The 14,583-nt window shown below is 37.2% G+C and overlaps 1 protein-coding gene across 1 annotated transcript in view; it reads left to right on the forward strand.

Annotated features, from left to right (window-relative positions):
* The window catches only part of GRM8 (glutamate metabotropic receptor 8), a gene marked incomplete at both ends in the record, with an annotated part of 340,828 nt that overhangs the window by 147,572 nt on the left and 178,673 nt on the right, over positions 1-14,583 (forward strand). The window contains 2 exons of the mRNA XM_082066696.1: positions 108-262; positions 1,439-1,576. Coding sequence (XP_081922822.1) covers positions 108-262; positions 1,439-1,576 — 293 coding nt within the window. The remainder of the gene's footprint in view (positions 1-107; positions 263-1,438; positions 1,577-14,583) is intronic.

Genomic DNA, 14,583 nt, shown 5'->3' on the forward strand with positions numbered 1-14,583 from the left:
TGACCTATATTTATCTAGACTTATGCATAGCTAGAATTAATGTTGGAAATTCTTAAGCTCTTTGTAAATGCAGTTTGGTTAATTCATCATTTGTTGTTTATTTGCAGGAGAATACTGGAAGCAGCCAAAAAAGCTAATCAATCTGGACATTTCCTCTGGATCGGCTCCGATAGTTGGGGGTCAAAAATTTCACCAGTTCAGCAGCAGGAGGAGATTGCAGAAGGAGCAGTAACTATTCTGCCCAAAAGAACATCAATAGATGGTAGGAATGCACGTGGCACAAACCCCTCATTTTGTGACAATGTCAAGAACCCTAGTTCTCTTAAAAATGAAACTAAACAACAAAACATGTAGCCCTTGATTACACGGAAATCAGGGAAAACTTTCCAACTAAGAGACTCGAGTTGGTCTGAACCAATATTCATTTAATATCTCTGTTGAAATGAGAATATGCTAAATCTTCAGTTAGGCAATCCTATAACTGCCTAATAACTAGAGCATGTGTGTTGGAGAACAACTTAACCATAGCCGGATGGCTCTTTGAGACAAAAACAGAGAGTATTAGATGGGTAATAATGAGTCAGCTCATTCTTCTGGGAAGAGAACAATCTAGGCTCTGCTTTCCTCTCATAAATTTACTTTAAGAAGGCAGTGTATTAGCAAAGTTTCTGCCTTGTTAGATGAAGTGGAAGTTGTTGGTTTGAATCGCTGTATTCCCAGGAGGGTACTGGACACAGTAACATCTCTTAATGTCTGAGTAAGTGCTCTAAACTGGTAAACAGTTAGGAAAATTGGGCACTACTGATGCTACCTGGAGAATTTAGCCACATGGAAACATTTGTAAAGGCTTAATCTGGATGGTATGTGTTAGTCGTGATTTCGTTATGGCTGCTGGGTTGTAGGACAAAGGCTGGTATAGAATCCATTGAGGTTTAAACAGGAATCTTTAGTTTCTCAACTAGGGTTATTAAACATACAAACAGAGTCAGAAGTTTGGGTGTTCTGGAAGCCCTCTGGTTCAACAGAGATGTACCTGATGATTTTAGGTGGCCTTGAAATGAAATTTATTTGGGTCACAGTCTTTGACTAAGTAGTGATTATATTTTGTCTAATTTCTTGTAGATATCCCATTATTTATTTGGATCATCAGTGTATTAAAATTAAGCTATTTTCCTAACAGAATTCTGCTGGAGCTTTAGAAACTCTTTAATTTATGTAGGCATTTAAAAAAAAATCTTGTTCTACAGCAAATATGGGATAATAACAAATATAGTATTTTTTAATCTTTATCTCCTACTGCACTCATAAAATATTATAGTAGTTTGCACGTAAAGCTTCTTCTTATTCTGATATTTATACAAAATCTCTTCTTGTCTTTAAATGAGTATTTTTATGCTGTATTATATTTTAATGCTTTTTTAACTTTTCTCAAATGTAGGATTTGATAGATATTTTCGGAGTCGAACACTTGCTAACAATAGAAGAAATGTATGGTTTGCAGAATTTTGGGAGGAGAACTTTGGATGCAAGTTAGGATCACATGGAAAAAGAAACAGCAATATCAAGAAATGCACAGGTAACTGTGAAAGTAAAACATTATTTGTAAGTTGTTTACTGGAGTGCAGGAAAGGGATTACTTTATTTTCCTCACTCTTCTGGCTCCTTTCAATTTTCCAATACAAATTATTGTGTTGTAAGAAAAGTGAGACACTTTTTCTCAAACACAAAGGAAAAATTAAGGGGCAATGTTTGAGAAAGTTATTAGTTAATTTGCACAAATCCAATGATGGTGCAGATTTTATTAAAGACCTGTAGCTATGGTTCAATTCCATTTATGTTTTCAATGACCTTCTCTCTCACCCCATCTATAGCTGTCAATATGATTTCTTTTAGTGAACAGGCACATCACAGTGATTCTTATATTGTTATCCCTGAAGTATATAGAGAAAATTAAATTTCTGTTTAAACTATTGAGGTCTTGATGATAGGTCAAGTCATGAACTCCTTATTTAGTTTAAAAACTGTGTTTGAAGATGGAGTAAAAATATCAGATCAATATGTCCTTATTACTTGTCCAGGATTCTATATCGTACTATAAAGCTGAAAGTCTCTGTGAAGTTTGAGCAAAAACTCTGTGTAACTGGCATGAGTGTTATCACAGCTGCTTGTTCAGGCATCATACCCAGACACGATTGTCACAACAGCTAATGTAGCTGTTGCATCAGTAGCTCTGAGTTTCATGTCGCCTATGAGCTGTTGCTACGAGATGCTGACTTTTTGCTGTTCCTTGCAGGGTTTACTACAAGTTACCTTTAGTCTCTGTGACTATAGCAGACTGTGTTACTTTTTGTATAGAGAGTTTCTGCCTAATGTCAGAGCTCCCAGTGTGATTTGCTTAATTACCATCACCATCCAGTGGTACTGGTGGTGATCACCATCTCTGTGACTAGTGGCAGTAGTAATACTCAATTTTCTGTATATATAAATCATCCATGTACTTTATTTTCCCTGGCAGTGTTTTCTGTCACCAAATAATATTTTTTGCACATGCAGCATGAATATTTTTGTTCTCCCGTTTTACCAAGATTTCTGTCTGCCTGGTGACACTTATGCAGCCTTTGTTATGGAGGTGCCCTTCCAAACTTTCTGCTAACTAAAGCTGCAGACATGCTGTGCATTGTTATTCCTGCACTTCCTGGACCATCAGATTTATTGTATGTGTACTGTGCCATTGATTCAAAGACTTACTGCACTGGGCTTTGTAATGTACAGATATATCTCACACAGAAATATGAGAGCCATGTGTGCACTCTCCCCTTTCAACAACAATACCTTGTCTTCTACATTTTACCACATACTCCACAAAAAAAAAAAAAAAAAAAAAAAAAGGAAAAAAAAAGAAAAAAAGAAAAAGAGGTGATATTCAGTTCCTCACTGAGCTAAATAATAGCTCAGTGCTCTAATCCTTTCCTCCTTGGTCTTGATTCATATAACAGTAAGTTATGTTACCCATGTCTGGGAATGGATTATTCTGTTTTTACTCTTTTAAGTGAAAAATAGATGCTTTTTTTGAGTTCTTCAGGTGGAATGAGTGGTGTATATGCTGCAGTTTGGGAAGCTCTAAATGTTACCACAGATGGTTGTATGACTTGTCTCAGCCTCATCACATCTGTCAAATTGAATTACCAAGTGAAAAGTAGTGTATAAAATGCATAGGCTGTATCTTGATAGATTCAAAGTAATTTGTGATTTGAAATGGTTATCTGTCTATTTCATGAAACAAAATTATGATATGCTCTCTGTGCCTGAAAACAGAAAGAAAACATATTTTCTGCACCCAGAAAGTAAACACAGTAGCAAGGGATGAGAATAAAATGTGTGCGCTCTCTTATGAAGGTTGCACATGCATTTTCACATGTGGAGGAAAATCTATGAATTCTTCTGAAAGAAACAGTATTTACAAATGAAAGAACCTTTGACTACACCAGCTTTTCCATGGCTTAACACCATGGAAAAGACACTTGGACAGCATAGAATCATAGAATGTCCTGAGATGGAAGAGACCCACAAGGATCATTGAGTCCAAGTCCTGTGCCTGCATATGACAACCCCAAAATTCACACCATGTGCCTGAGAGCATTGTCCAATGACATCTTGAATACTGTCAGGCTTGGGGCCATGGGTCCTTCCCTGGGAAGCCTGTTCCAGATGATTCATGATCCCTATGCTTAACTAACTCAAATGTAAGGGACTGGATGATGAAAATAACCAGACTGCGGTCCTTTTGAGTAAACTGAATCAAGAGATGAAGGTGGAAGTTCAATATAAACCTCCTGTGATTTAAGGAGAAATTCCAGCTGGAGAATGGGGGAATGACCTCCCAGTCTAGACCTAGAGAATCACAAATGGCATCTTGACCTACTCTAGTTCAGTTATCATGGCCTCCTGTGCACAGAAGAGAGGTAGCAATGAAATCCTAGCTGGTTCTTCATACCACAGCCCTGAAAGTGGACAAGTAAGTATACTGTGATCTTCTGTGCCTTCTGATGGTCAAAGAGAAGAATATCCCACCCACGATTTTATCTTTCCCTTAAAAATCCAAAGACTTTATTTCATCATCAAGTCTACTCTGAAATAATGGTGGTAGATGAAAACAATGAATGAACCCTTGAATTTCAATAAGGTTATAGGAGCTGTTAGATGTAATTGTTTATAACTTTAATATTAAAGTGTTTGATCTTTGGCCTGTCCCAGTTGAGTTTTCTCAGAAATTTTACATGTACTTTCTCAGTTGTAAATTTCAGCTCAGTTCTGAAAAGAAATGTATTCTCAGCTCTAGTTCAGGACTTGAAGACTGAACTTAAACCCACCGCTTATCCTAACTTCCCCATATTATACCTGAGCACTGCATATAACAAAATGCTCTGTCTTTTGCTCATCAGCCCATTTGTATATCATGTCAATAGCCAGTGACAGACAGAAAGAAATCCAAAAGCCTGAGGTACAGCTGTAATCTGAAAATCTCCCTCTCCAAAGATATTAAAAGACAAATTGATAGATACAGAGTTTTCTCAGGCCTGAGATGTGTTTTGTCAGGCATTCCTGTTTATCTTAGTTGTGAGATACTTCAATCTTTTTCTCATATGATATTTGTAATTCACAACAACAACAAAATTGATATCCTTCGTTTCTATTTAGTTATCTGTTCATAGCTTTACATTTTTACTACCTGTGGTTGGGATGCTACCAATCTAATCCAATTTCTAACTTCTTTTTTTCCTATGAAGATACTAGAAAATGCTTCATAGCAAAAAATGTTTTTCTTTTTATTCCTTTCCACATAAAATCAACAGTCTTTTTAGCAGTGAAAGGCCTGAAAAGTATTTCTTCTCCTTGTTCAAGGTTAAGAATTACAAAAAAAGGCATATGCTTTCTTACCTCCCATTCTTTACATTACTGATTATTATAGTCTAGTGTTGCAATGGTTTAAATAGTTTATTTCAAGAAAACTACTGTTTTAAAGTACTGCATATTTGTGGTTGCTGTTGCTTCTTATTCTTAAAAGGAATTGTGCTTTGGAGATACATAAAATAATAAGTTTCTTTTGAGTTTGCCAGATTGTTTGCTTTTTGATTTTTGCCAGTTTATAGAAAGCAATGATTCACCTAACCTTTGAAAAAGTAATTGCTTTGCCACTATTGATTTGCAACTAGGTCTATATGTTTCTGGTCTGAATGTGAGTGTACATTGATCAAATCATCAAGATGAGAATAGTTCACTGAAAAATATTAGAGACTTTTTGTTCCAACTTGTCTGGAATTAAAAAAACCCACAACAATTGGGCCATTACCTTAGTGAACATAAAACAATAATTCAGTTACTACCCTTAAACTTTTTTTTAATTGGGGAAGGGGAAAGGCATTGTTAGAGGAAACATGTTTGTGTTACAAAAACAAAACAGAAAATAGCAGAGCATGACAAGGACTGAACTGTCTGTACAGGTTTTAAGAAGCCTCACTTTACATATATTAATTCACAGCACAGGTTTTCTATGTTCAATAAAAGGATCTTTAATGAGACATGAATCTTTCAGGGATCGTCAATAGCCTTTTTTAGCACTAGAATATCTTTGTGGGAATGAGAAGTAAGGATATGTGAAGCTTTTCACTCATTCATGTGTCACAGCAGAAAAATGTCAAGACAGAGACAGCATTCATTCTTTGATTACCTACATTCTTCAACAAGAATGGCTTGCACCATGGTTGCAGGAGATGGCAGAGACAGTATGCCTCTTCTCTACTTCAAATTTGACATCCTGGAGAATTTTCCCATACCTCCAGCTTCCCACCTGGGTCAATTGGTGAGCCCAGTTTTTGGTAACTGAAGGTTGAGCATTACTTAGAAACATTGGGGACTGACTAGATTTATTCCTGGTGTTGTGTTGTTAACTGTAGCTCCTGGTTGTTGACCTATTAGTTGTTAGACCTACCTTAAGGTAGGTTTCACAACCTTGTGTTTCTTAAGAAACATACAAAAGTATGAAAACAAATATTTGAAAATTAAATGAAGATATCCCAGAGTACACTTTTAACAATTGCATTGAATTGTGGGGCTGACAATCTGCACCATCACTTTTAGAAGACTGTAACACAGTGATAGAAAAAGGAAATAGCATTGATAATGAGGAGTTCAGAGACAAGGGTAAGCATTAAATGAAACGTGCTCAGATTTGCTTCCATTAACCTCACAGAATGTTAATATTTGATTTCATTCTAATAAAAAACTCTGAAGAAGTCCTCTTTATGTATATATGTGCATACACATGTAGATATTTTTTTGGGTTTGCATGCATAAGCAGAGGGAAATCTAACATGAAGTAAGGTTGCTTCCTGTATCATGTTTTAATGGGTACAGTGGTAGCCTTAAATTCAAATCTGACATAAGAAGATACAATTCCACTGAGATTTGTTCTGGATTTTCTCCATAGCATCCCTTCAAGGCATGCATTTATCAGAGTACTTAGAGTCTTTGAACAGCAAAATGTGGCCCTTAATAAAACCTCAACAAAAACTTTAATCAAAAAAGCTCCTTCATGTACATCCCAACAGAAGTAGTCTCTTGCCCTGTTTTGTATGGTTAGCATTTTAACTACTCTGTAAACCTAATCAGCCTTTAACTGCCTATAATGACTGACTGCACTGCTAAAAATAAAGATGGAAGAGTTTCTAAAAGCATATAGGGACCTATGTAATTTAGTCTAATTTAAATTTTCTCTATCAAACAGAACTATTTATTTGACCGAAAAAAAATGCAGTGCAGTGTAACAGACATGATGCACATCTAAGAACTTTACAAATACATTATTTAATTGTTTTGAATAACCTGTTTGAAAATACAATCACACCTAAAAATATTAATAGAAAGAAGGAGATTTACTCATCTGTATATGCAGTCACATTCTGAAAAATTTATAGAACAAATTGAAAAGTTCTATAGTAGAATATGAATCTTGCATGGGTACAGTACATTACTATTTAGTTTGAGTAATAGTTCCAGTACCACAAACACTCCTAAAATATTTTTATTTCTTGATGACACAGAATCACAGAATCGACTGGGTTGGAAAAGACCTCAGAGATCATCAAGTCCAACCCTTGGTCCAACTTCAGTCCATTTACTAGATGATGGCACTAAGTGCCATGTCCAGTCTCATTTTAAAAACCTCCAGGCACGGTGAGTCCACCACCTCCCTGGGCAGCCATTCCAATGCCAACACCTACATAAAGTTTAAAAAAAATCAGCATAGGTGTGGTTAAGATGTATGGTGAGTTGTAACACAATTCCTAAAAGACAGTAAGGCTGGGAAGGGACTGCTTATGAGCACAAAGAGCTTCATGCTCTCCCTCTTAGTGTGACTTGTGTGTTGTGACCAATATGTTTAAGTGTCAGAGGCAAAAGGAGAAATTATTATTCTTTCTCTTCTTGATTCCCATTTTAAAAGTAGCTTATAGAAATGCACAAAGATTTTTTACTTTTTGTTTATATTTATAAAATATCTACTGCTGTTTTGTGTAACTACAGTAATTCTATGTAAAAATCATAGTTGTCAGATTTGCAGCATGATAAGCAGGAGCCAAGTTGACTGTTGAATCTTTGCTGCCCAACACACCAACTGGACAGAAAAGACTTTGAGGACTATTTGCCATAGTCCAAGCTATTTCTTACTCTGTTTTAGGCATTATCTCAGAACTATGAAAATTGTGTGTTACAGGTAGCTGCACTGCAATGGTCCCATGCTGCCTCTAAGGCAGCATTAAATCAAACTGCACCATGTGTCATTAAATAATACATGAAGATAGAGAACATTTACTTTTGGTTTTAGAACAATAGATCATGTCCCAGGTGGCATCAAGATCTCTTTCAATAACTTAATTTTATTTTCTTTATTGTTGTATACCATAGACCATAAATTCAAAATTTTTGCAGATTTTTTTCTCAATTTCAGAATCCTGGGTAGTCAATTCCAAAGAAAAAAGTTGATGTCTGAGAATGGTGAGTGACATTCTGCCAAAATTAACAAGACTGAAATATGGACTTTCTCATGCTATACATCAGGTCAGAATATGTAGACCAAATTCTCTCCTGATGTTGGCAGGCATGAACCTATTGTCTCTGTGCTTTCAGTGTCTGACAGACTGACAAGCAATAGAAGACCATAGCTTAAGGTATATTTGATCAAAATATACACATTCAGTTGTCTTACAAAGGGCCAGTTTTAGCTTTTATTCCAGAAACTACAGAAGATTCATGTTGAATAGTATTTCATTCCAGCAACTGCTAATGTACATAAGTATTACTCAGTATGTCTGAGAGCTGTCAAATCAGGGGACCTAACGTGAAGTGTCCATTCACTGACTAGATTTCTTCATTTCACTTGCTGTCATCCATTTTGTTATTTCACCAGTTGTTTTCAAATCTCTTATATATAATATATACAATGGAATATCACTTCTTAATTAAATTGTCGAAGCTTTGAGTCACTTAAAAGACCTATCATCTAAAAAAGCTTCTTATTCTAATATGAATAAATTGTTGATATCCTCCATAAAGTTTGGTATTTTTCTATATTTTTTTATTCACAAATATGAATTCAAGTCTGTATTCTATCAGGAAATTTATCAATTTTAGATTTATAATGTTTTACGAAGTCGTGTGCCATATTCCACTGTGCAACCATTTAAATAGAGCTTCTTGCCACGTTAGATTTTATATACTTGCTGCAAGTTGGAATATTTTTAATATCTATATCTGTGTGCACACATGTGGGTGAGTTTTCTAGTAAATTATGAATCTAGAAGTTCTTATTCCAGCTCAGAGCCTCTGCAAGAATGGCATATCCTAGTGAGTGAATTGTTGCTTTAAGTGCAACTTTTTTTGTGAACTCTAGAACTGCACCTTCTCAAATGTAGCCTCAGAAAACATGTAACCAATATTACTTGAGATATAACTTGCATGTCATACATATAAGAATGTTCTCTTTACACAATCCTGGTTCCTGGGAGACAACAGTAAATTACTCTGTCATTTCTATTACCAGCCCAATCACTTTGGGCAGATGCTAGTAGAACAGGAAAGTCTATAGTCAAAGTGTTGCATGCTCTTCTTTATCAATTTGCTCTTCTGGTGTACCACAAACTGACCTTTCCTGTGAACAGGAAGACATGTTCTATATAAGCCTGGGTCCTAGATATCCTTCTTCAAGTAGAAAAGGTATTTGTTGTTTTCCCTTCTGAGCAAGTTCTTGTAATCCTACCTTGTGTGAGAACTGAAAGAGCTGTTTTAGTTTTGTATATACATCATCTCTGCCATTATTCAAGCATTTCAGGTTACAGTGCTTAAACATTTTATCAGTGTGCATATTTGGTGTGGATACATGCTACCTGACTGGATGCTTCATTAGAATACAAATAATACAATAAAAAATAGTTTAAGTCTTCAAAAAGGACCATTTCCTACATAGTTCTACTCTGCTGGAGGCTGTCCTGGGGAGCCCTGTACTCCTGAGACCCCAGATGAAGCCAACGGAGGAGTTTGCTTTAGTCAATGAGGACTGGGTTACGGAGCAATTAAATAGTCTGGACATCCATAAATCCATGGGTCCAGATGGGATGCATCCGCGGGTGCTGAGGGAGCTGGCTGAAGTCATTGCTAGACTGCTCTCCATCATCTTTGCCAAGTCTTGAGAAACGGGAGAGGTGCCCGAGGATTGGAGGAAAGCAAATGTCACTCCAGTCTTCAAAAAGGGCAAGAAGGAGGACCCGGGTAGTTATAGACTGGTCAGCCTTACCTCTGTCCCTGGGAAAGTAATGGAACAGCTTATCCTTGGTGCCATCTCAAGGCATATCAAGGATAAGAGGGTTATTAGGGGCAGTCAGCATGGCTTTACCAAGGGTAGGTCATGCTTGACCAACCTCATAGCCTTTTATGAGAATGTAACAAGGTGGATGGATGATGGCAGAGCGGTGGATGTGGTCTACCTTGACTTCAGTCAGTCTTTGACACAGTCTCCCACAGCATCCTCACAGCTAAGTTGAGGAGGTGTGGTCTAGACAATAGAGTAGTGAGGTGGGTTGCAAACGGGCTTAAGGAGAGAAGCCAGAGAGTGGTAGTCAATGGTGCGGAGTCTAGTTGGAGGCCAGTATCTAGTGGAGTCCCTCAAGGGTCAGTACTGGGGCCAATATTATTCAATATATTCATTAACGATTTGGATGAGGGAATTGAGTGTAGTATCAGGAGGTTTGCTGATGACACTAAGCTGGGAGGAGTGGCTGACGTGCCAGAAGGCTGTGCTGCCATCCAGCGGGACCTGGACAGGCTGGAGAGCTGGGTGGGGGATAACCTGATGAAATTTAACAAGGAAAAGTGTAGAGTCCTGCATCTGGGCAGGAACAACCCCAGGTTCCAGTATAGGTTGGGAAATTACATATTAGTGAGCAGTGTAGGGGAAAGGGCATCCTTGGGTGTATTACAAGGGGGGTGGTTAGCAGATTGAGAGAGGTCCTCCTTCCCCCTCTACTCCACCCTGGTGAGACCCCATCTAGAATATTGTGTCCAGTTCTGGGCCCCTTAGTTCAAGAAGGATAGGGAACTGCTGGGGAGGGTCCAGCGCAGGGCAACAAAGATGATTAAGGGAGTGGAGCACCTCCCTTATGAAGAAAGGCTGAGGGAGCTGGATCTCTTTAGTTTGGAGAAGAGGAGACTGAGGGGGGACCTTATTAATGTTTATAAATATATAAAGGGTGAGTGCCATGAGGATGGAGCCAGACTCTTCTCGGTGGCAAACAATGATAGGACAAGGGGTAATGGCATCAAGCTGGAACACAAGAGGTTCCACTTAAATTTGAGAAAAAACTTCTTCTCAGTAAGGGTGACAGAGCACTGGAACAGGCTGCCCAGGGAGGTTGTTGGAGTCTCCTTCTCTGGAGACATTCAAAACCCGCCTGGACATGTTCCTGTGCGACCTCACCTAGGCGTTCCTGTTCCAGCAGGGGGATTGGACTAGATGATCTTTTGAGGTCCCTTCCAATCCCAAACATACTGTGATACTGTGATACTGTGATAGTTTTCAATGTCCTTGGGTGTGGTCAGACAAACTGATCTACTCTTCTTAACCACATAGGAGCTAACTCATCGTTCAGACCTCTTGACCTCTGTCTAACTACTCTAATACTGTTCTGTGAACTAATCTGGTTAAGAACTTTGGAGGTGAAATTTCATTACCTAGATCAGCAGCAGGTATGCCAATTTGTTTGAAAATGTTCTTCCATATTCACAAGTAGTACATGGTGGGGGATACCAGTCAGGCAGAGAAAAAGTGGCTTTTATGAGCTACTGTCTTCCCCAGGCAGCCCAGGTGTCCTGAGATCATGTCTGTTATCAAACAGTGCACCTCTGCAGAAAGCAGCAGTCGATGAGCATCTGAGATCCTCACTGTAGTCATTTGAAGAAATTTTACTTCAGATTAGTAGGTTCCTTTGTGTTGGAGGGCCATAGCTGTATTCTCAGCATTAATACTACAGTTTGGTTTCCTCTGAAAGGTGCTTGGATTGTGTGCAGCAAGACAGCTTTACCATGTGAAGGTTGGGGAGGTCAGGAAAATGTTTCAAAAGCACATTCCTTACCCAAATATAACATGACTGTAGCTGCACTCGAGGGATTGAGTAAGTAGAGACGAAGAAAGGTGGACCACCCTCATTTAATGTTTCCAGAGTCTATATGGTGAGGAAAATTGACTGCTTATGACACTGATCCCTCTGAGTAAGTCAGAAGGATATAGAGCCTTCTGTGTGCTCAGTTCCTGTGAACAAGCAGGGTTTGACTGCACTTGGCCTTTATTTGTGGAAGACTGCTAACTACAAACAAATTTTGCATTATTCCACTGATTAGCTATTCTGAGGGGAAAAAGTGTATTTAATACACAGCTCAATATATATGAGGTATTTTTAATGCTATTGGAGTATGCAATGATTTAAGACATATTTTTATTTACCAGTATGTAGTTTCTCAATAGATGAAAAAATAAAAGTTGCTTGTTGTCCTGTTTTATAACTGCATAAAAATGTCATGTCATACTGGAATACAGGGTGACTTACCTTATAAACTCTTGATACAGAACTTCCGACAAAATAGCCTTTTCTCTGTTAATATTTGATGTACAGGATATCAAAAAGTTTAAAAAAATGTAAGTACAAGGGAAAATGACATGATAAAACAAAGGAAATTATTTAGTCTTTCTGTTGTGATCTTTCTACTGATTAATTCTGTTTGTTATTAGAAAAAAATCAACTTATTCTGATGTTAGATACCACCAATACCTCAAGTAAATCTGTGTTCTTAATAATTATATTAATTTTATAATATAATTAGTATAAGTAAAACAAGTTGTTTCACAATTTCATGAAGCAGCAATGAAAATACTTGGTGTGGACTGCTTTTAGATCATAAATATTTTTAATGTATTGAATAATTATTCACCTGCGAAATGCTCCCAATTTATAAGTAATTGCTCACCTTTTGTGGAAGGGAGTTCAGATTGGTCATCTGTAAACAGATGTAGATGCTTTTTAATCTAGTGAGTAGAACTTTATTACAGGAATAGACCCAGCAAAATCAATGGGGCATACATAATGGTCTGTAGTATAAATCAGTGTAGAAAAGGAGGTCAGATTTTGGCTTTTAATGGATAAGTGTATCCATTAAATGTACCAATTATAGTTAAATATTTCCAGAATATTATTTGTATCCAATATTCGAGGCCGGTTCTTTTGTATGGAGGGTTCTTATGAAAGGTCAGGTATAAGCACAAGTGTCCCCAATTTGTGTTAGAATCTGTGTACAGGGATGAGAGATATATTTGTGATATTGAACTTACACTAGTTTAACTACATGACTGGGTATGACGATTTTGACCCAAATTTTAGCTCTGCACTAGTGCATGTTCAGGGTTTGCAGGATTGCCCTTGGGAGGAGCTCATGAGATGGGATTTATTTAATTCTTTAACTTCTGGCAGGCCACCTCAACATGTCTTAGTAAGCTTCTTAGACTGATATGACTTAGCCTGTGAGGTTGCCCATCTCTCTTTATGGACTGCAAATAGACCTAGGTGACTAATTTGGATGAGATACCTCACTTTCAGATTGCTCAAGTCAACTAAAATGAATCCCATTCCATGGCTGTATGGATCACCACCTTTTCAACAAAACAATCTGCCTTCCCAATTCATGTAAGATCCTGGTGAGAACTGTAATATTTGCTTAAGTTAATTATGACTGTATAACTTAGATGTTTAGAGGTAATTTAGCATCCTTACAGGTACTTTCACAGGTAGAAACAAAAGGGAAGGTAATACATGGCAGACCTCTGTACCTAGGTTATCAGCAAATATTTCTCAGATCTGAATACATGACTCTATTTATTGATAATACCACAGAGTTTCAGGATGCAGTATACTGTTGAATTACACAAAATATTTTAAAGAGACTTGTATACAAAGGTTTATATTTCAGGTTTATATTTAGGCTTTGTTTAAAAAAAAATATTTAATTATTCTGGTCAAAATACTTTATTTTATTCTGTCATGAGATAGTCCAAGAAGACAGACAAATTAAGGCTTTAAAATCTTTGATGAAACTACATAATGCACATGATCTGTCACTGAAGCAAAAGAAGCTGGTATTGTGATCTCACATGCTACATACACTGTGGAAAATAAGTTATTTTCAATTTGTTACAGTGATACTGTAGAATAAGGTGTGCTTCTATTAATGGGATCTTCAGCTGCATCAGTAAACAATGGGTGATTAATGCTGTGGAGTTTTTCCACAGTATTTTCAGCAATTAGTGAAGTTTTGGTAGCCAAGTATCATCTTGGTTGATTTGTTAGTGCCTTAGATAAAATTCAAGATAGTGAAATGATAGGTCCATGCATTACATACATTCCACCTGACTGCATGAAACAATGAGATCCAAATGCCTTCAAAAGCTCTCCAGGTGGTGTTCTGAGGCCATGGTCTCCCATGCTATTCAGGTTTTCCTTACTTTACATCTGTTCCCTACTTCTCCATGTGCTCCAGTATGAACTATTTGGTCCAGAGATTGCATTTTTTAGATATTTTGAAAGTGTTTTCCTGTTCTATTCTTTCAAGCAAAAAGACGAAAAATGAGATGGCATTTGCACTTGTCATAGACCTATTCAGAGGAGTGCAGTGGATTTTAATTGCCACATAAGCACTGCTTGACTTAGAAAATAAGGGTGTTTTTTCACTCTCAGTGTTCAGCTCTGACTGTTGGTAGGCTTTTTCCTGAGCCATACCCTTGAAAGAGCAGTTCTTTAAAAACTCGCAGATAGATCAATTCTCTCATCTTAAAATGAAAAAGTCATTTCCAGAAGCTCTTCAAGGTAACATTTTAAATTGTCTCTTCCTGTGACTTTTGAAACTACAGCAAACAAGAAGCAGATAAATTTTATTCCTTTTAAATTTTAAAAATGAGCCTGAGACTCTAAAAGTGGCAGTTTCAGGAAC

This window comes from Streptopelia decaocto (genome assembly GCF_964273445.1).
Source record: "Streptopelia decaocto genome assembly, chromosome: 1".
NCBI classification, from domain to species: Eukaryota; Metazoa; Chordata; class Aves; order Columbiformes; family Columbidae; genus Streptopelia; species Streptopelia decaocto.